The 22859-nt window shown below is 34.2% G+C and overlaps 2 protein-coding genes across 2 annotated transcripts; both read left to right on the top strand.

Moving 5' to 3' along the window:
• Positions 1-1446: 1446 nt before the first annotated feature.
• LOC140982748 (transcription factor MYC2-like) lies at positions 1447-4011 on the top strand. Its single transcript, XM_073449424.1, has one exon. The coding sequence runs from the start codon at positions 1838-1840 to the stop codon at positions 3698-3700; it is 1863 nt and encodes a 620-aa protein (XP_073305525.1). The 5' UTR covers positions 1447-1837; the 3' UTR covers positions 3701-4011.
• A 14832-nt stretch (positions 4012-18843) lies between these two features.
• Positions 18844-22484, top strand: LOC140982678 (heat shock factor protein HSF8-like). Its single transcript, XM_073449318.1, has 2 exons — positions 18844-19302; positions 21144-22484. The coding sequence occupies exons 1-2, from the start codon at positions 19024-19026 to the stop codon at positions 22365-22367; spliced, it is 1503 nt and encodes a 500-aa protein (XP_073305419.1). The 5' UTR covers positions 18844-19023; the 3' UTR covers positions 22368-22484.
• The last annotated feature ends 375 nt before the right edge of the window (positions 22485-22859 follow it).

Raw genomic sequence — 22859 nt, 5'->3', positions numbered from 1 at the left:
TCGACTACTATAAAAGGAAACGATGGTGATTTGCCTTTAATTAGAAAATCCCTTAGATTAATAAGCTCATTAATTTGAACATTCAAATAGAATCATAGAAGCATATTTTTAGTGTATTTTACACTTACATCTTTTATCAAGTGTAAAAATTATAACATATTAAAAAATAATTGTAAAATTAATTAATAGATGATAAATGGTTTTTATTCATCAAACGGATCAATAATTGTCCATATTTATAATAATAAGGAATACTTCTGATATAAAAAAATAATCTTTTTTCATGGATAATTCAAATAAGATATCTGTCTCACAAAATTTATTAATTTTTCGTGTTTGTAAAATTGGCCTCTATGAAAAAGAATTGGCAAAAACTTATGTGAGACGGTCTCACGGACGTATTTTGTGAGATATATATTTTATTTGGATCATCCATGAAAAAATATTATTTTTTATGTTAAAAATATTACTTTTTATTGTGAATATCGGTAAAGTTGACCCGTCTCACAGATAAAGTTCATGAGACGAGAATAGAGACCTACTCCAAAGAATTTATGTTTCTCCCATGAATTTCATCTAATCATATCATTCCATTTTTTCTTAATTTTCTGCTAGGAAATTTACGGGTTACCGACCTAGCTAGAGAAGTAGTTTGAAAGTCAAACCGAACAAATTAGTAAATGCTGCTGGTAATAGTAATAAATAATCATAAATATATGTCTGCTGACGATATGCTACATATTAATTGTATTATTTTATTTCTTTCAATAATAAAGATAACTATTTAAACCCTTATTTTTATTATAAGAAGTATTATTTTATCCCTGTAATTTATACAGTTTTGATATCCTGCACACCTATCATGCACACTTATGCGAGCACCGATGATGTGTCACTCACTTATTGGATGTGATGTTATATAGAAAAATTGCACATCCAATGGGTGAGTGACACCTCATCGGTGCTCAGATAGGTGTGCACGATAGGTGTGCAGGATATCAAAACTACTAATTTATATATTAATATTTATTTTTTAATATCAATATAATTAAGTAAATAGTTTTAGTAATATATAATTTTGAATTGAAATTACTAGACAATACAACTTATGATATTAGCTAAAATGTCTACAATTAATATTTAAATTAAAATAGTCTAGATTTTATGATAATTTTATTGAAATGTTCGATTATATGATAACTGTATTTCGGTATTCTCTAAACATAATTGCCCTCACCTTGTTAATTTTTTTAGAATATTTTAATTATTTTTTATTTTTATTTTTATTAAAAAAAGCTAAAATGGATGTAGTAATATATAAAGTAATAAATAGATTTATTTATGTATTATTAAAAGATAAGTTATAATAATTATTAATATAAATAAAATAAGTGAATAAATGGCGCGGCGGATTGGAGTGATTCCGATAATAGAATCGGCGTCGTGTTCGTCGAAGCCGCCGTAGCTTTCCCTTTCCCTTTTGTGGACTCCCACGTCTCTTCAACACAGCAGCCACGATATTTGGCCACTTGCTTAAATTCACTCCACATTCACTCCAAATTAAGTCTTCAAAATTTCACACATACAGAATACGAATTGTTTCTCCTCTTTTTCTCGCTTCCTCCGTCCCTACTTTCCCTACCACTGTACAATTTCTCTGAGAAATTCGAAGAGAAACCAACCCTTTTCCTACTCTGGGTGGTGAATTCGACTGTTTTTGTTCGTTTGACTTATTTGGTGAGGGCGATCATTTGATTATAACCTGCCAACACTTTTTTCAAGATTTAACGGACACAACTCTCTGGGTAAATACTAATCATCCGCAAATTCTACAGCGATGGGAGGTGGCGGTGATTTCTGGGCGATGGATGGGATCCCGTCTTCGACTTCTGATCCGTCTTCCTTTTGGCCTTCTACCTATGCATCTCATACTCCAAATCCTCTGCCGTCAATGGACCTATCCAAACCCACGTCCGTTGGGCAGTTTTTCAATCAGGAAACGCTGCAGCAACGTCTCCTGGCCTTGATTGAAGGCTCTCACGAGAGCTGGACTTATGCCATATTCTGGCAGTCTTCCGTTGTTGAATATGGTGGCTCATCTGTTTTGGGCTGGGGGGACGGGTATTACAAGAACGAAGAGAACAAAATGAAGCGCAAAACGGCTTCGTCACCTGCGGAGCAGGAGCACCGGAAGAGGGTTCTCAGGGAGCTGAATTCTTTGGTGTCGGGATCTCAGGATCTGGCAGATAACACCGTTGATGAAGAGGTTACTGATGCTGAATGGTTTTTCCTGATTTCTATGACTCAATGCTTCGTCGATGGGTCTGGGATTCCGGGGCAAGCTTTTTACAGCTCGAACTCAGTCTGGGTGATTGGCGCGGAGAGGCTTGCCGCATCTCACTGTGAGCGGGCCCGACAGGCACAGAGTTTCGGGCTTCAAACCCTTGTGTGCATTCCATTGGCAACGGGAGTTGTTGAGCTTGGCTCCGTTGAAATGATTTTTCAGAGTTCAGATCTCATGAACAAGGTTAGATTTTTGTTCAATTTCAATGGAGGAGAAATGGTTTCGGGCTCAGGATCTGGCTCCTGGGCCTTGGCCGAGAATGACCCATCAGCCCTTTGGTTGATCGACCCTACTTCATCTTCTGTGGATATAAAGGATTCATTCAATGATAATACCAGCAAGCAAATTGGTTTTGGTCATGAAAAACCAATTTCCAGTACTATAACTGAAAATCCACAGCAACAAACACAGGGTTTTCTTACTAAAGAATTGAACTTTTCAGAATCCGGGCTTAATGGAAGTAGAAACGTGAGGAATGGGGAGATACTCAGTTTTGGGGAGAGTTCTAAGAAGAGCATTTGTAGTAGGAATGAGAATTTGTTTGGAGTTCAAGAAGAGAACAATAAAACTAGCAGTAAGAGCAAGAATAAGTCCCCGGCTTCGAGGGGTAGTAATGAGGAAGGTGTGCTTTCATTTACTTCGGGTGCGATTTTGCACTCATCTGGTGCGGTGAAGATTGAAAATGGTGGTGGGGTTGAGTCGGAACATTCGGATCTTGAAGTATCCTTGGTGAAAGAGGCTGATAGTTGTAAAACTGTTGATCTCGAGAAAAAGCCGAGAAAACGGGGAAGGAAGCCTGCAAATGGCCGGGAAGAGCCTCTGAATCACGTGGAAGCGGAGAGGCAGAGGAGGGAGAAATTGAATCAAAAGTTTTATGCCCTCAGAGCTGTAGTACCGAACGTGTCAAAAATGGACAAGGCTTCACTTCTCGGCGATGCTATTTCTTATATCAACGAGTTGAAGTCGATGCTTCAAGGCGTTGAAGCCGAAAAGGATGATTTGTGGAATCAACTCGAGTCGGTGAAAAGGGAATTAGCTTCTAAGGGATCGGCTACACCTACACCAAAATGTGAACCAAAGGTTTCGAGCAATGTGGTGAACACAACCATGGATATGGATGTAGAAGTTAAGATAATTGGTTGGGATGCAATGATACGCATTCAAGGTAGTAAAAAGAATCATCCAGCAGCAAGATTGATGATGGCTCTCAAAGAGTTGGACCTAGATGTTCATCATGCTAGCATATCCGTGGTGAAAGATTTAATGATTCAACAAGCAACGGTGAGGATGGAGGGTCCCTTTTTCACTCAAGATCAGCTTAAGAAAGCTTTGATAGCGAAAATAGCTGGAAGCTGATAGAATTTGGATCAACTGGACTCCAGAGAAACTCATTCTTGGATCAACGGAGCGCGACGAAAGATTTGTATGTCGTATAGATTAAGAGCTTAGTTTAAGTAAAATTGTCAAAGCTGCTACCCCAAGTTTTTGTGTTTAAACCAAGAGCCTTAGTGTCGATAGTTCTAATCCCTATGCCACAGTTGTGTATCAAAACGAAAGATATATATCTAAGCTTTTCCACTGGTGTCCTTGTTAGCGTCCAATCCCTATTGTATATAATTTAAGGGTCTCTTCCATTTATGTGATATAAAAGACAATGAATTTTGTTCTATCTTAAAATAAGATGATGTTGTTTGATTTTAAAAAAATAAATATCAAAATTCAAATGGAAATATCTCTTTGTTTTATTCCCCGGAGATGAAGGCGGGTTGGGAGTCACTCGAGCTCTCTCTGGTCATTATCGAGAAGACAAAAACTTATGTGAGGTCGTCTCACGGGTCGTATTTGTGAGATGGATCTCTTATTTGGGTCATCCATGAAAAAGTATTACTTTTTATGCTAAGAGTATTATTTTTTATTGTGAATATGGGTCGGGTTGACCCGTCTCACAGATTAAGATCCGTGAGACGGTCTCACATGAGACTCATCGACAAAAGCAATGGGTGACTAGACTGAATGCGACTTATGTTCCGATTATTAATTGGATGGGAGACATGTTTTCCTCTTTTTATCCCATATTCCGTATCCGAAAATGATGAGAATAAATAATTTACTATAGTTTAACTAAAAAAAATGATTTTTAACTATAAATCTTGACATAGCATTTCATACATATATCATTTCAAAATACCACGAGTTAATTTTTTTCTTCGATTTCTTTTTGAGTTGAAAAATCTGGCCAATCGACAATTTTTGGTTCAACATGAGCCGATAATCTAGACTTAAAAAAACATATTTTATGCGGCAAAATTTTTGGATTCGTCCTCCCCACTAAATAATTGCTGATCAATAATTGACTTTGCCCCCACAAATTGCTAAAATGATTACTTAGCTTTAATTATGTTTAAATATTGATAGATGGTTCTGACACCTGCGAGCGTGCTTCAAACACAATATTCTCAATGAGCTTCAATAGCTCGTGTTCTAAGAATGTAAACACCGATGAATAAAATCGAGTTTGATTTTAAACCAAACGGAACACACTCGAAATAATCATTCGTTAAGAAAGCATATTTATTTGAAAGCCTTTTGTGTGAACTGAATAACTAAAATAAGGGGAATTGGTTCTTTCTTGTATCGGTTCAGTTATGGTGAGAACTAAATTGATATCAGCTCGAACTGATCAAATCAGGTTGAAAACAATAGTTAAACAGTTAAGTACACAAGATATGTTTATGGATGTCCGGAGACTTGAACTGCTCTTACGTCATCTCTTCTACCACCTCGGGTAGGATCCACCAGAAGATTTTGATTTATACAACACCTTGTACAAATCCACTCAGCTTAAGACTTATCCTACTGCATAACTGAACTCCTAGCCTAGACTGAAGGCAACACCTTCCAGCCAACACTTGTTTAACATCTATGTGTTAAAAACTACATACGCAAGTTTATCATCTTTGTGCAAGATTCACTCAACTTTTCAATACGTTCTATTCTCTGTGTATATATGAGTGATGGTGTGTGCGCGTGTGAGAACTGATTTATTGATACAATATGAAAGTGTTCTCACACACTGACGGAAAATGTGCTTCTAATCTAAGCTGATAACTCTTTGAAGTGTTCTCTTAAATCTAGACTGACTGCTTCTTGTAAGCTGATAAGCGTTGAGCGTGCCCTTCTTATTTTCTCATGATTTTTCACACACACCTCTATTTTCTTCTCTTATTTGTTGATAGTTTTGATCATGTATTTATAGAGACTAAGTGACAATTCATCAAGAAACATCAAATATGTCCGTTATAGTTTGAATCTGTTCCTCGATATTTGTGTCTTGTCTTTTCTGACAGTCATTCTTGAACGTCTTGACTTTAAACTCTGCTGCAACGTTCATTATTGTCATTTGACTGGACAAATGCTTTCCTTAATGCACACAGCTGGATTCCACTTAGATAAGTTTGTTGTGTTCTTCAAACTGGTCGGTTCCTAACTGATGCTCTGAACTGGTTAGTTAAACTGGGCTTGAACTAGTTTGGTGAAATCAGTTGGCTCGTCAGCTGAACTAATTTCACCGTTTCAGTTGAACTGGTCAGCTGGGTATTTCATCAGTTAAGCTCTTCATCAGCTGGCCGGGCTTCTGAATGTATTCTGCTGAATTACCTATCAGCTGGACAATCAGTTGAACTGATTCAGTTTGGGCAATCAGTTGGCATTTTCAGTTTGCGTCTCGATAGCTTCAGTTTTAGCTCGGTAGCTTTCTGCGCACTTAGGTAAATTTATTAGAAAACAAAATAACAAATTTTGTTAACATCAAAATCAAGATTGCGAACATGAAATGTTTCAACAAATATACTTGACAAGTATTGATTTATATGAGAGCATCTCCTTAATTTTTAATTAAATTCAAATATAAAAAGTTAACTTTTAATTCCATATAATGTTTATATTCTAACATTAGAGTAGGTCTCATATGAGACGGTCTCACGAATCTTTATCTGTGAGACATGTCAACCCTATCGATATTCACAATAAAAAGTATTACTTTAACCATAAAAACTAATATTTTTTTATTGATAACCAAATAAGAGATCTGTCTCACAAAATAACTCGTGAAACTGTCTCACACAAGTTTTTACCTTAACATTATTTTGTATAGAAGTGGAGAGCAGTTTTTATCATACGTAAGGTTATAACATGTTTTATCTTTTATTTTTTTTAGTAATATTTTATATGTTTTCGAATATATATGACTTCATCGATCAAGACATACATATATCAACAAAAATCAAAATATCTATGTTTATGTCGGTTTGTTTTTGTTTTTTATAATTTATATTTATGTTTGATTCTACTAGTGTCTTACGCTCTCGCTTTCCAAATAAAAAAACTAATCTGAAATAATTTTTTTTGCACAACCTATTACAATATTACATATAATTTATGACGACCGCAAATTTTTAGTAGTATTTAGATTCATTTGTGTTTTTGGATGTATTCGGGTTAAATTTAAACTCTATTTTTTTAATGTTTCCATTAANATATTGATAGATGGTTCTGACACCTGCGAGCGTGCTTCAAACACAATATTCTCAATGAGCTTCAATAGCTCGTGTTCTAAGAATGTAAACACCGATGAATAAAATCGAGTTTGATTTTAAACCAAACGGAACACACTCGAAATAATCATTCGTTAAGAAAGCATATTTATTTGAAAGCCTTTTGTGTGAACTGAATAACTAAAATAAGGGGAATTGGTTCTTTCTTGTATCGGTTCAGTTATGGTGAGAACTAAATTGATATCAGCTCGAACTGATCAAATCAGGTTGAAAACAATAGTTAAACAGTTAAGTACACAAGATATGTTTATGGATGTCCGGAGACTTGAACTGCTCTTACGTCATCTCTTCTACCACCTCGGGTAGGATCCACCAGAAGATTTTGATTTATACAACACCTTGTACAAATCCACTCAGCTTAAGACTTATCCTACTGCATAACTGAACTCCTAGCCTAGACTGAAGGCAACACCTTCCAGCCAACACTTGTTTAACATCTATGTGTTAAAAACTACATACGCAAGTTTATCATCTTTGTGCAAGATTCACTCAACTTTTCAATACGTTCTATTCTCTGTGTATATATGAGTGATGGTGTGTGCGCGTGTGAGAACTGATTTATTGATACAATATGAAAGTGTTCTCACACACTGACGGAAAATGTGCTTCTAATCTAAGCTGATAACTCTTTGAAGTGTTCTCTTAAATCTAGACTGACTGCTTCTTGTAAGCTGATAAGCGTTGAGCGTGCCCTTCTTATTTTCTCATGATTTTTCACACACACCTCTATTTTCTTCTCTTATTTGTTGATAGTTTTGATCATGTATTTATAGAGACTAAGTGACAATTCATCAAGAAACATCAAATATGTCCGTTATAGTTTGAATCTGTTCCTCGATATTTGTGTCTTGTCTTTTCTGACAGTCATTCTTGAACGTCTTGACTTTAAACTCTGCTGCAACGTTCATTATTGTCATTTGACTGGACAAATGCTTTCCTTAATGCACACAGCTGGATTCCACTTAGATAAGTTTGTTGTGTTCTTCAAACTGGTCGGTTCCTAACTGATGCTCTGAACTGGTTAGTTAAACTGGGCTTGAACTAGTTTGGTGAAATCAGTTGGCTCGTCAGCTGAACTAATTTCACCGTTTCAGTTGAACTGGTCAGCTGGGTATTTCATCAGTTAAGCTCTTCATCAGCTGGCCGGGCTTCTGAATGTATTCTGCTGAATTACCTATCAGCTGGACAATCAGTTGAACTGATTCAGTTTGGGCAATCAGTTGGCATTTTCAGTTTGCGTCTCGATAGCTTCAGTTTTAGCTCGGTAGCTTTCTGCGCACTTAGGTAAATTTATTAGAAAACAAAATAACAAATTTTGTTAACATCAAAATCAAGATTGCGAACATGAAATGTTTCAACAAATATACTTGACAAGTATTGATTTATATGAGAGCATCTCCTTAATTTTTAATTAAATTCAAATATAAAAAGTTAACTTTTAATTCCATATAATGTTTATATTCTAACATTAGAGTAGGTCTCATATGAGACGGTCTCACGAATCTTTATCTGTGAGACATGTCAACCCTATCGATATTCACAATAAAAAGTATTACTTTAACCATAAAAACTAATATTTTTTTATTGATAACCAAATAAGAGATCTGTCTCACAAAATAACTCGTGAAACTGTCTCACACAAGTTTTTACCTTAACATTATTTTGTATAGAAGTGGAGAGCAGTTTTTATCATACGTAAGGTTATAACATGTTTTATCTTTTATTTTTTTTAGTAATATTTTATATGTTTTCGAATATATATGACTTCATCGATCAAGACATACATATATCAACAAAAATCAAAATATCTATGTTTATGTCGGTTTGTTTTTGTTTTTTATAATTTATATTTATGTTTGATTCTACTAGTGTCTTACGCTCTCGCTTTCCAAATAAAAAAACTAATCTGAAATAATTTTTTTTGCACAACCTATTACAATATTACATATAATTTATGACGACCGCAAATTTTTAGTAGTATTTAGATTCATTTGTGTTTTTGGATGTATTCGTGTTAAATTTAAACTCTATTTTTTTAATGTTTCCATTAATTAATGAATTTTAAAATAAAACGAAAAAAAATGAAATTTATATATATACATATATATATATATTATATATATAAAAGACATGTCGACTTTTTAAATTAATTAATTGATTTTAAAATAAAACAAAGAAAAATAAAGTTTAACTCTCATTCAACATTTTATAGTTTTTCAATTTTTTAGTAGATCTTTTGTGAGACGGTCTCATGGATATATACATATCTCTGAGATGGGTCGACCTGGTCCATTTCTGAAGTGAAAAATAATATTTTTTCATGTTTCACATCGGATAAAAGACACGTTACAAAATTAATCTGTGAAACAGTCTCATATGACTGTTTGCGAAAATTTTTATTTTTAAGTTGAGCAAACTAACATACATGAATAACCTAAATAAAACATGAATAATAATTTTGAAAACTCTAATAGAATTGTGTAAATTTATATTTATTTCTTATGTTTTTTAAATAATATCAATAAATACATTTTTTTTTCTTGGTTTGCTTTTTCGAATATCAATGAATTTAAAATAAATTAAAGAACAACAAAATTTATCTTCTATTTTTTGAAATTAAATTTACACTCTATTTTTTCAAAAAAAAATATATATTTTTGATGGAATTTAAAATAAATAAAAGAATAATGAAATTTACACTCTATTTTTAAAAAAATGAACTATATCTTTATTTTTAAAATAATTACTTTTATTTGATTTGTCTCATTTTTCATTTTATTGGATTATTGAAATCTTTATTTTTTGGGATGATTTCTTTTTTTTTTTATTTCTCTTTTTCCATTAATTAATGTATTTTATAATAAATTGAAGGTAAATAAAGTTTATACTTTTGTTCAAAATTTTACAATTCTCCAATTTTTGAGTATTTTTCTGTGAGAATGTATCATGAATTTATATCTCTGAGACTTGTCATCGATCCGGACCATTTACAGAGTGAAAAATAATCTTTCATGGGTCAAGTCGAATAAGAAATTTGTTTAACAAAATTTACACATGAAACAACCTCTTAGAAGTTTTTGTCACAATTTTTAAGTCAACTTTTAGCTCATATGAATTTTTGTGTCAATTTTTAAGTTGAGTAAATTAATGTCCATGAAGAAAATAAACATTACACGAATAATAAATTTGAAAAATCTAATAGAATTGAAAATTATATTAATTAACAAACGATATCTAATAAAGCTACGACATAAACAAGGCAATGATTATTGATTCTTTAAATCATAAAATATTTAAAATACTTTAAAGTAGGTCTCTTATAAAATGGTCTCACGAATCTTTATCTGTGAGACGGGTCAACTCTACCGATATTCACAATAAAAAGTAATACTCTTATCATAAATGTAATATTTTTTCATGGATGACCTAAATAAGAGATTCGTCTCACAAAATACGACCCGTGAGACCGTCTCACACAAGTTTTTGTCGGTATTTTATATAAAGATGATGATAATTTATATTATTACCAAACACAACAAATTGAAGAAACTTGTTTTTTTTTATAGTCAATCACTATAATTTTAGTTACTCTTTAGAGTTTTATCAAATAATATTCCTTATAATTAGTAACTAATTCATAAAACTATGACTTTATCATAGCAAATTTCTAACAAATAAATTCTATAATCGAATTAATTTTTATAATCGATTTATTATTCTTATATATAATAAAATTATGAAATACTTATCAAATTAACTTTTATAATCGATTCTAATATCCTTATACAGAAATTTTGAAATATAATCGATCAAATAGAACATTATAATAAAGAACAAATTAATTAAATACATGTCGATTTTTATAGATTTTCTAACACTTTATATTTGACGAATGTCGCAACTTTACCAACATGTATTCTTTCTAGCGTGCTTAACTCCTTATTCACACGCACCTTGAGGAACTTCTCAGTGGATCACCGATCCCATAATTGTCGCAATTCAAACACAATTAACTCTTAAGTTCTTATGTGATAAGCTTCTGATAGAAGATGCACATTGTTGATATGAGTAGTACTTATCAAATCTTTTAAATCATTGTCAATTGTACAGTCCCAAACCTGCACATTCTCGGAATCCCTTTTATTCCAGTGTGAAAGCGGTTCATTCATGGTATTTTTTGCCTATAAGTCTGTTTGGAGCCGTTTCTTGTCCGTACAACTTTTTGGCATCGTCCATCACTTTCCAATGTCTTTTTAGCCTCGATATTCACATATATATTTTTTAATTAATAAAGATAATCGTTGTTCATCCATAATTAAAACCAAAATCTTGTGCAAATGATTGTGTAATACTGAATACATAGCTATTTTAATTTCTTTTGATTATTTATCAAAAACTTTGAATATATAATTTTCTTGAATTGTCTTATTATATTTGTTAAATAACTTATGTACATTTATCTGAACTATTTTGTTATAACCAACATCCTATTTTCTTTATACTCTTGAAAGAAATCCATATTATTTTTATGGTTAATTGTATTTAAAATTATATTTATATTTTATAAGTTATATAGTACAAACATTGTTAATTATTAAATAAATTGGATAATTTCAAAAGTATTATTTAAATCTAAAAAATTGTTATAAATTTTTGTCATAGTCATGATTATAAAATTATGATAAACAAAATTATTAGTTTTTTGACTTATTTCCACCTCAATGCTTATCTCCATTTAATTTTCTTAGCTTAATATTTTGATTACTACACTTCTAAATAAAACCAAAAAATAAATTAATTTGTCAATTTTAAATATCAAATTAATAATAATGACTAATTGTGTATTAATTTTAAAGATCAAAGACAAAAAATATTGAATAAAAATATTTAGGGACCACAAAAATTAAAATGGTAAAATAATAAACCAAAAGTATACTCAACATCATGGATATTTTTATGTACTCGTGTAAAAAATATGTAATTATTATAACTAATTTTCTCGTTATTTTTTACAATACAATACAATATTAAGCTACTAGAATTAATCAATATTGATGATTATGAAATCATTAACAAAAACTGAATGATAGCAAAGATTAATTTTTTAGTTCACACATTTCCTCATTTTTAGGTCAAAAACTATATTTGTTACCCAAGATACGACTTTCATTTATTGTAATTGTGATATACCGTTCAAAGTCTTATACTAAGAGAGTGGTGGTCATAATGAAGATTGCACTGACGTGAGTGCCAATAGCCGAACCGTAAAACCTTAGACATGATAAACACAAATAATTGTTGGGTATCATGAGAGAACACTTCAAAAAAATGAGTTTAAATTGATTTTGTACGAAACAATTACTCTTACATACATCAAAGTGATAGAAAATGAGGAATCAAAATGAATTCAATTTTTTTTTATGTGAAACAAAGTACTTCTACATCTAAGTTACTTAAAATAATTTATAAGATTTTTAAAACGTTCTCATGTTTTTTAAACAAGGTGAAGCTCAAAAAATAAAAGTTTTTAAAAATATTACAGTTGTCTTTATATTTTATGCTTGATCAAATTATTGATGAATACTTATAAAACTTGTAACTACTTTTTCAAGGACGTGATTTATGTATAGAACTTTATAATTTCAAAATATATCATGAAAAATTTAGAAATTATGGTGGTTGTAAAAAAAATTTAAAATTGATATATTAGTTTTTTGTTTTATTATTTTGAATACTCATGGTCTAACAATATTATTTTTATAATTTTAAGGTTTGTGATATTAAAATAGGTACCACAGTGAAAATAAAAATATGGTTCTGATTAGAGAACACAGAAACAAATATTTTTATAATTAGACAGAATATTGCAATACTATATACTTAAATGTATATCAAACATAAAACAACTCAATTATATTATTATTCAAGAAATAGAGCAAAAAATAAAATCTGAACTTTATCGATGTATCGTATATTGAATTAATCGTTGAAAAATGAAAGACGGTGAGACTAAAGTTAGAATTATTCTCCTTGTATCATCTTTGTATGTTTCACACGTACAACACTCATGCATATCTTCTAGAAGATAATAAACATGCTGTCGGCAAACAGGAAATGTTTTTAATGCATTTCATGTGATCATTTAAGTCAAGAAATGTAAACTTCAAAATGGGTTGGCAGGGACAACGTGTTGAATAAGAATACGCCACACTGACAGAGGCTCTATAAATAGAGCTCCCCCCTTCATTCTGAAATCATCCCTTCTTCGAGTTTTCTCTCATCTATAGCATTTGAGTGCTTAGTTCTATAATATTTGTGAGGTGTTTGTTCTCATGTATTAAGAGAGTGTGTGTTCTCTTTGGAAACACAGTGAGTGAGTTGTACACTACAAAATATTATAGTGAAAATTCTTTTCATCTTGTCCGTGGTTTTTACCCTAATAATTTTTAGGGGTTTTCCACGTAAATATCGGTGTCCAGTTTATTCTTTATTTTTGGGTTTTATTATCTCAAATTACCGCAAGTGGGACCAACAAGTGTATCAGAGCCTTGTTTAAAATTTCTTAAAATTCTGAGTATGCTATATGGTTGCAGCCTAGACTGATCTTCCACATCAGAAAAGATTTTTTGAGATTTTTTATTTAAGGCGGGATTATTTTGTCCTGTCTACTAAAATTGTTGTAGACATACTGGCGGGAAGGTACGAGATAGCAAAGTTCAACGGAAGCAATTTTATGCTGTGGAAAATAAAGACACAAGCAGTTTTAAGAAAAGGAGAATTGCTTGGCGGCTATTGGAGATAGACTGGTGGAGATTACGGATGATGGAAATTGGAATGAGATGAATGATAATGTTGTTGCCAATTTACACTTGACTATTGCAGACGAAGTATTGTCAAGTATATCTGAGATAAAAACAGCAAAAGTTATCTGGGATACTTTGACAAAGATGTACGAGGTCAAGTCGTTACACAACATGATTTTCCTAAAGAGAAGGCTTTATACTCTTCAGATGGCGGAATCCTCATCGATGACCGACCATATCAACACACTAAAGACTCTATTTGCCCAAATCACTTCCATGAGACATAAAATAGGGGAAAATGAATGTGCGGAGCTTCTACTTCAAAGTCTACCAGATTCATATGATCAACTTATCATCAACATTACCCACAATATTCTTATGGGCTTTCTAAAATTCGACGATGTCTTACCTACGGTTCTCGGAGAAGACAGCCGGCGCAAGAATAAGGAAGATAGGTTGGTAACCTCGAAGCAGGCATAGGCTTTACCGATGATAAGAAGAAGATTTATGGACCGTGACTCCAGTGGGAGCCAAAGACGAGGTAGATAAAAGTCGAGAAGTAAGAAGAAAAATATTTACTGCTTTAAAGGTGGCGGTAAATGGCACTTCAAAAAAGAGTGTACGAGTATCGAGAAGAGTTCTCAAGGAAATGCGGCCAGTACTTCAGGCAGTGGTGAAATTTTATTTAGCGAAGCAGCAACTGTTGCAGAAGGCAGACACAAATTTTGTGACACATGGATTATGGATTCAGGAGAGACGTGGCACATTACGTCTCGGAGAGAATGGTTTGATCAATATGAACCAATCTCAGGAGGATCTGTATTCATGGGAATCGCTGAGGTCGGTACTATCAAAATTAAAATGTTTGATGGCACCATTCGCACCATACAGGAAGTACGACATATGAAAAGACTGACGAAGAACCTTTTGTCCTTGGGGCAATTGGATGACATCGGGTACAAAACTCGTATCGAGAACGGGATCATGAAAATTGTGAAGGGTGCGCTTGTGGTTATGAAGGCAGAAAAAAAGTTGCTGCAAATCTGTATGTACTTTTTGGAGAAACACAAAAGGAGGCAGAACTAGCTGTTGCATCAAATGGTTCAGGAGAAGAATTAACAGTGTTATGTCATAGAAAGCTTGGGCATATTTCAGAACTGGGGTTGAAAATTCTCTCAGAACGGAAGCTGCTTCCAGGACTTACAAAAGTGTCACTATCCTTTTGTGAGCATTGTGTTAGCAGTAAACAACACAGATTAAAGTTTGGCACTTCTACTGCCAGAAGCAAAGCATATTGGAGCTGATTCATTCGGATGTTTGGCAAGCACTGGTTGTATCTCAAGGAGGAGCGAGATACTTTGTCTCGTTCATTGATGATTTCTCTAGGAGATGTTGGGTGTATCCAATCAAGAAGAAATCAGATGTTTTCCAGGTCTTCAAAGATTTCAAAGCGTGGGTTGAACTTGATTCTGAGAAGAAAATCAAGTGTTTGAGGACTAACAATAGAGGAGAATATACCAGTGACGAGTTTGATGCATTTTGTCAACATGAGGGCATCGAAAGACAATTCACGACGGCTTACACACCTCAACAAAATGGAGTGGCGAGCGGATGAACAGAACCTTGTTGGATAGAACAAGAGCTATGTTGAAGACTGCGGGTCTAGACAAGTCATTTTGGACAGAAGCAGTCAAAACCGCTTGTTATATTGTCAATCGTTCTCTTTCAGTAGCGATTGATCTGAAGACTCCGATGGAGATGTGGACTGGGAAGCCGACAGATTATTCTCATTTGCATACATTTGGAAGTCCGGTGTACGTTTTGTACAATGAGCAAGAAAAATCGAAGTTGGATTCGAAATCCAGAAAATGTATCTTCTTGGGTTATGCTGATGGAGCAAAGAGGTTTTGCTTTTGAGATCCTATTGCCCACAAGCTTGTCATCAGCAGAGATGTTATCTTCGAGGAAGATAAATTAAAGGGAGACAAGGGCACACCGAATTCAGAAACTACTATATTTCAGGTGGAAAATAAGACGGACGAAGGTCAAGTTTCTTGTAAAGCAGTACCAGAGCACGAAGAACAAGAACATGTTGAGTCTGAGGTTTCCAATGTGAGGCAGTCAACTCGAAACAGAAGACCATCAGGTTGGCTTTCAGAATATGTCACTGAAAGCAATATTGCATATTGTCTATTATCAGATGATGGTGAGCCATCGAGTTTCCACGAGGCTACTCAAAGCTCGGATGTATCCTTGTGGATGATAGCAATGCAAGAAGAGTTGGAGGCATTAGACAGGAATAAAACCTGGGATCTTGTTACACTACCACGAGGAAGGAAAGCCATTGGAAACAGATGGGTCTATAAGATCAAGCGTGATGGCAATAACCAAATGGAGCGGTATCGTGCTAGATTGGTGGTAAAAGGGTATGCTCAGGAAGAAGGCATTGACTTCAATGAGATATTTTTTCATGTGGTTCGGCTTACAACAGTCAGAGTAGTGTTGGCATTGTGTGCGGTGTTTGACCTACATCTAGAACAGCTAGATGTGAAAACGGCATTTCTTCATGGAGATCTTGAAGAAGAAATTTATTTGCTCCAGCCAAAAGGTTTTGCGGAAAAAGGCAAAGAGAACTTGGTTTGGAGGTTGAACAAATCTCTGTACGGTCTCAAACAGGCATCGAGGTGTTGGTACAAGAGATTTGATTCCTATATCATGAGCCTTGGATACAACAGACTGAGTGCAGACCCTTGTACGTATTTCAAGAGGTCTGGTGATGATTATATCATTTTGCTGTTGTATGTGGACGATATGTTGGTAGCAGATTCCAACAAAGATCAGGTCCAAGGATTGAAGGCACAGTTGGCTAGGGAATTTGATATGAAAGACTTGGGACCAGCAAACAAGATTCTAGAGATGCAAGTTCAACGAGATAGAAGTAACAGAAAGGTTTGGCTTTCCCAGAAAAATTATTTGAAGAAAGTCTTGCAACGCTTCAACATGCAAGATAGTAAGCCAATTTCGACCCCTCTTCCTATTAACTTCAAGTTATCATCCAAAATGTGTCCTAACAGTGAAGCAGAGAGGATTGAGATGTCTCGAGTACCATATACATCAGCAGTGGGAAGTTTGATGTTCGATATGATATGTACAAGGCCGGACATTGCTCAAGCAGTGGGAGCAGTTAGTCGGTATATGGTGAATCCTGGAAGAGAGCATTGGAGCACTGTTAAGAGGATCCTTAGATACATTAAGGGTACCTCGAATGCTGCATTATGTTATGGAGGATCGGATTTTACACTCAGGGGCTATGTCGATTCATATTATTCATGTGATCCTGATAAGAGGAAATCTACTACTGGTTATGTGTTTACACTTGCAGGGGGAGCTGTAAGCTGTGTTTCAAAACTACAAACAGTTGTTGCATTATCTACAACGGAGACAGAATACATGGCAGCTACTCAAGCTTGCAAGGAGGCAATATGGATTAAAAGGTTATTGTAGGAGATCGGGCACAAACAAGAGAAGGTTTCTTTGTTTTGTGACAGTCAGAGTGCCTTGCACATCGCAAGAAATCTAGCCTTTCATTCCAGGACGAAACACATTGGAGTACAATTTCATTTTGTGCAGGAAGTAGTAGAAGAAGTAAGCGTGGATATGCAGAAGATCCATACAAAGGATAACATATCTGATTTTCTGATCAAACCAGTGAACACTGATAAGTTTGAGTGGTGTAGATTCTCAAGTGGCCTAGCAGAAACGTAAGCAGCAGGTAATGGCAAGATTGAAAGGATATGTGGAGATGTGTTTGATTCTCAATCAAATCTCCAAGTGAGAGAAATGTCGGCAAACAGGAAATGTTTTTAATGCATTTCCTATGATCATTTAAGTCAAGAAATGTTGGCTTCAAAATGGGTTGGCATGGACAACGTGTTGAATAAGAATACGCGTTTAACGCGTATTCACACTGACAGAGGCTCTATAAATAGAGCTCCCCCTTCATTCTGAAATCATCCTTTCTTCGAGTTTTCTCTCATCTATAGCATTTGATTGCTTAGTTCTATAATATTTGTGATGTATTTGTTCTCCTGTATTAAGAAAGTGTGTGTTCTCTTTGGAAACACAGTGAGTGAGTGGTACACTACAAAATATTATAGTAGAAATTTTTTTCATCTTGCCCGTGGTTTTTACCCTAATAATTTTTATGGGTTTTCCACGTAAATATCGGTATCCAGTTTATTCTTTATTTTCGGATTTTATTATCTCAAATTACCGTAAGTGGGAGCAACACATGCTCCAGCCATGATCAGTAAATTCCACAAAATTACAATTTCTATCGTTCTTCATTAAGGAATTAATAAGTTCAGTTTTTTTTTAAAAAAAAAATTATTACAAGTTAAATTTAACACTGAAGGAATTTAGTGTGCGCTTAGATTGATAGATTTAAAATAATGAATTTTATATCGTGTTGATTATTTGAATGAATTTATATTAGATGAATTTAAAATTCATTCACTTATTATTTCATGTAAATATAATTATAATTATGATAGATTTGAAGTATATATAAAATAAACATAATTTCGTCGTTCTTCATGTTCATCCTCAAAAGCATGTCATTCCATCAAAAAGCAACCTTACAAACTCTTGACTCTTAAGAAGCAAATATTTGACCATAAAATAACATTTAAATGTAAACCACACATATTATCTATCCTATTTTATTAAAGTTGAAGACATGATATAACCATCTGGGAAAGACACCAACTTTATCTCCCAACTTTATCTTTATATGATTATAATATTACACTTTTGGTTTTTGTTTTTTTTTAAAATTTCAACACACACTTTTATTTTTATTTTTTATTTCAACAATTCAAATATCAATTTATTCTACCGATAATGAGAAAAAAGACTATATATATGTATCGCGTGTGTATAGTAATTAGTGTTAGATTAAATTCAAGCAAATATCAAATATAACCGGGAAACTTTTTCATTACTTTTTTTTTAAAAAAAAAATCTAATTGCAAAAATACGTGTATAATATGGGGGCAGCATGGTCATTTTGTGTAACCTCTGCTTCTCCTTTCTCCCACTGGCTCTGCGGGTATCAAATTCGATTGCATTTCACACCTTTCCCAACCCCCCCAGCAAAATCTAGGGTTTTTTCTCCCAATATTCTCAATACTTTTTCAGCATCTCTTCAAAATCTCCTATATCTATTATGTATCCATTAATGGACATTTGATTTTTTTGCTATATGGAGGTGCCAGATTCTCGTTTGTCTTCCAGCCCCGGGAAGGTGGGCGGCGATGGGCTTTCTCCGCCGGAGCCGATGCCTTCAGCGAATGTTCCTCCACCATTCCTTGCAAAAACCTATGACATGGTGAATGACTCGAGCACAGATAAGATCGTGTCATGGAGCGCTTCGGATAATAGTTTTGTTGTTTGGGACTCTTCCTTGTTTTCCAGGGACTTGCTTCCTAAGTACTTCAAACACAATAATTTCTCTAGCTTCGTTCGCCAACTTAATACATATGTACGTTATCCTCGGCCCTGTACTTTTTTGTGCTCTCTTTTTGTATTTATTAGAGTTGATTTGTTGTCTATTGGGGTGTTTTTTTGGTTGAATGAAGCTCGACTTGGTGGTATGCGTCAATTTACTTGAATAATTTTGTGTGTAGATACTATTGTTTGTCGTAGGCATGATAATTTAGCTGTTTCATTGCGCAGTTAAAAAATATTGTGGTTGCGTGGTGATTATTTTATCAAGTGAAAAACTTGTTAGTATTAATGAATTTGATTATTTTGGTGTGTTATGACTTAACTGTCGCGACAGAGAACAGTTTTGATGAAATATTTTAACATATGGAGCGTCCTGCTGTTCATTATGTGGTTCTGAAAGAATCTGAAAAGCAATGGGCTGCAGAATGAAATTTGTGAAGTTGAGTAGAGTCAGTTTCAGACACGCACTTGCTGTTACCACCAAAAAATGGGTTCTTGTATGAAGAGTTACCCTTTAAGATAAAGAACTGGGAAGGATGACGTCCTATAAGAGTGAAGATGTTGGGCTAGAAATATCAAAGTAGTTTGATTGATCAATTTATAAGATTCTATTGATGTATAAGTAAGAGGGTAACTGCGATCAATTGAAACTCTTGGAGTTAGAGCTGCATCATGGTTTCGTCATTATTTCTTTCTTTAAATGTATTTTATTGTGCACAACATGCTCTGTATGCCGAATTGCGACATTTGCTGCTGCTTATGTATTTTCTAGCTGAGATTTTCTTCAAGGCCATGTTAACTGGCTGGACAAGTACAACTCTCTCTTTAAGCGTGATACGTTGTCTCTCTGTGATGGTCCCTCTATATGATAATCATGGGAATCATAGCCTATATTCACAATGATTGCTATTTTGTCCTGAATTTTTTGCATCAGATAAATTATAATTTTTGGGCATTGAAACTATATGGTTTCTAAATCAGTTTTCGATCAAAAAATAAAAATAAAATGGTTTCTAGGAGATTATGGTCAGAAGTGCTTACTTTGGTCTGTGCCTGTTACTCTTTGTTGGCAGTGGATTTGATACCCGCTAATTGGGATATATTATCATTCCTTTTGTGGTGACATCTTTTTTGAAACTTAAAGGAATGTTTTTATCTCACTATTATTTTAAGGAAGAAGAAGATATTAAATATCTATATATTTTTCCTATGCTGGAAAAGGAACTAATGCACGAATGAGTCATCGATTCAATGGTCGTTTTTCTTACCCTTAATTCCCAAAGTAAACCTGGCAGATTAAGATTAATTATTTATGGATTTTCACTATTAAATTGGTTCCTGTTGATTGCCATGCTGTTTGCGCTCAAGGGCCTAGGCAGTCTTGGCTCTTGGCATGAGCTTGTTTGATTAGTCTTGGCTCTTGGCATGAGCTTGTTTGATTATCTTGCAAATTTACTTCCTACATATTAAGTCTGATTATTGTTCTCTTTTTAGTATAGTGATGTCATTTTTATTATCAATCATATATCTATTACTCCATTAGTGTGGCAATGCCCAAGTTCTGAGCATTCATAGTCCTTTGGAAAAGTCCAAATTAATATTGGATGTGAGTCTTGAGAGTCATGGTTTTATTTTCAATGTTGCGAGAAATATATTTCGGAAATGGAATAGAGATTGCGATACATATTTGGTTTGTAAAAATTGGTGGAAATGTAATTTTAGCTAATGAAAACAAATATTGCCTGAAGTTTTACTGGATAAAATAGTCTCTTTGCATGCTCTTCTATTTTGCATGTTAGAAATTGAAGAGCAATGGTTTTTTTTTTTAAAAAAAATTTATAAATACTTCCTGTGTGGGAACTTTTGGACAAACAGGGTTTTAGAAAAGTTGATCCAGACCGCTGGGAGTTTGCAAATGAGGGTTTCTTAAGAGGACAAAAGCATCTTCTTAAAGGTATCAGTCGAAGGAAGCCCGCACATTCCCAGCCTCATCAACAGCAACCACCAATTGGACAGAGTTCTTCTGTTGGAGCATGTGTCGAGGTTGGGAAATTTGGGCTCGAAGAGGAAGTTGAAAGGCTTAAGAGGGACAAGAATGTGCTAATGCAGGAGCTTGTAAGGTTGAGGCAACAGCAGCAAACCACTGATGGGCAGTTAAAAACAATGGTTCAGCGTCTTCAGGGTATGGAACAACGTCAACAACAAATGATGTCTTTCCTAGCAAAAGCTGTGAACAGCCCTGGTTTTCTTGCTCAGTTTATGCACCAGCCAACTGACAGCAACAGACGTATAACTGAAGGCAACAAAAAAAGGAGACTAAAGCAGGAAGATGTTTCGGATTATAATTCTGTTAGCAATGCTTCCGATGGTCAGATCATTAAATATCAACCTTTGATAAACGAGGCAGCAAAAGCGATGCTAAAACAGATTTTAAAACTGGGTTCTACTAGGTTAGAAAATGTCGTTAATGATTCAGATAGTTTCTTGATGGATAACTGTTCATCCCCGTCCACTACACTGGACTCTGGCAATTCTATAAACCATCATGTTTCGGGAATGACTCTTCTAGAGGCACCTCCTATTGCAGGGCTGTCATTCACACCATCGGGCATACCAATTGAAGCTTTTGATTCTGCACTGAGAACCGAGGTTCGATCAGATACCGTCTGTCCTGCTGTGTCTGACCAATATTTCGGTGTGAGTCCTCAGATAGCAGCACAAGGGCCTCCTATTACCCTTCCGCCGGTTGGTGATACCATATCGGACATTTCTCAGATTATTCCAGAAAGCAATGGTATCATGGGAACGGAAACAGAGAACGATACTCTTATGGAAACTATATTATTATCACCGAGTAGCAAAATCCCGATGGACATAGGTGGACTTTCTCCTGATTCTCAAATCGAATGGGACAGTGAAGAACTTCCTGGAATTGGTGATCCTTTCTGGGAAACATTTCTTCGGAGTCCATTTCCATCGGAGATCGAGACTGACTCCAATTTAACCGATGAATTTCTTGAGGCAGGTGATAAATCTCAGCGCATGGAACTGCTAACCGAGCAGATGGGGAATCTATCATCAAATGCCAAGAAACTTTAAAATAGTGCGAGTTTACATTGTAGGTAGGTTACTCCGAAAGATGATTAGATAGTTTTGTACTTTTGTAGCCCTCATGCATGGAACTTGCCTCGGGTATTGAAAGAGAAATTGTACACACATTTTTGTTCTTATGCATGGTTACAGTCTATGCTAGACGGGTACGTATACGTGGCGCGATTCACTTTGTCCATTGGATCACTTGGATATCTATGCGATCAACGAATATATGCATGAAATTTGTAAGATCCAAGAATAGATATAAGATTTTTTTTCTCCTTGGTTTCACATAGGATATATGGTTGATGCATAGCAGGATCAAAGGATTTCACTCAATAAATGGATTTGGAAGAATGTTTGGAATTACTTCAAAAATAAAGAAATTGAAAGAAACATCTCGGATTTGATTAAAGAAACAACTTTGATATTAGAGTAGGGTGATGAAAACGTTGCAAACCAATTTCGAAAATTAAATTTTAAATCTTTTATTTTTCA

Source organism: Primulina huaijiensis, chromosome 8, assembly GCF_012295235.1.
Source record: "Primulina huaijiensis isolate GDHJ02 chromosome 8, ASM1229523v2, whole genome shotgun sequence".
Taxonomy (NCBI): Eukaryota; Viridiplantae; Streptophyta; class Magnoliopsida; order Lamiales; family Gesneriaceae; genus Primulina; species Primulina huaijiensis.
Note: the sequence above shows the minus strand (reverse complement) of the source record. Positions and strands in the feature narration are given on the sequence as shown.

Excerpts from the sequence above, each read along its gene's own strand:
- LOC140982748 (XM_073449424.1), top strand. The coding sequence starts at position 1,838 with ATGGGAGGTGGCGGTGATTTCTGGGCGATGGATGGGATCCCGTCTTCG.
- LOC140982678 (XM_073449318.1), top strand. The coding sequence starts at position 19,024 with ATGGAGGTGCCAGATTCTCGTTTGTCTTCCAGCCCCGGGAAGGTGGGC. Across the intron at positions 19,303-21,143 it reads TTCGCCAACTTAATACATAT|GGTTTTAGAAAAGTTGATCC; the intron begins GTACGTTATCCT and ends TTGGACAAACAG.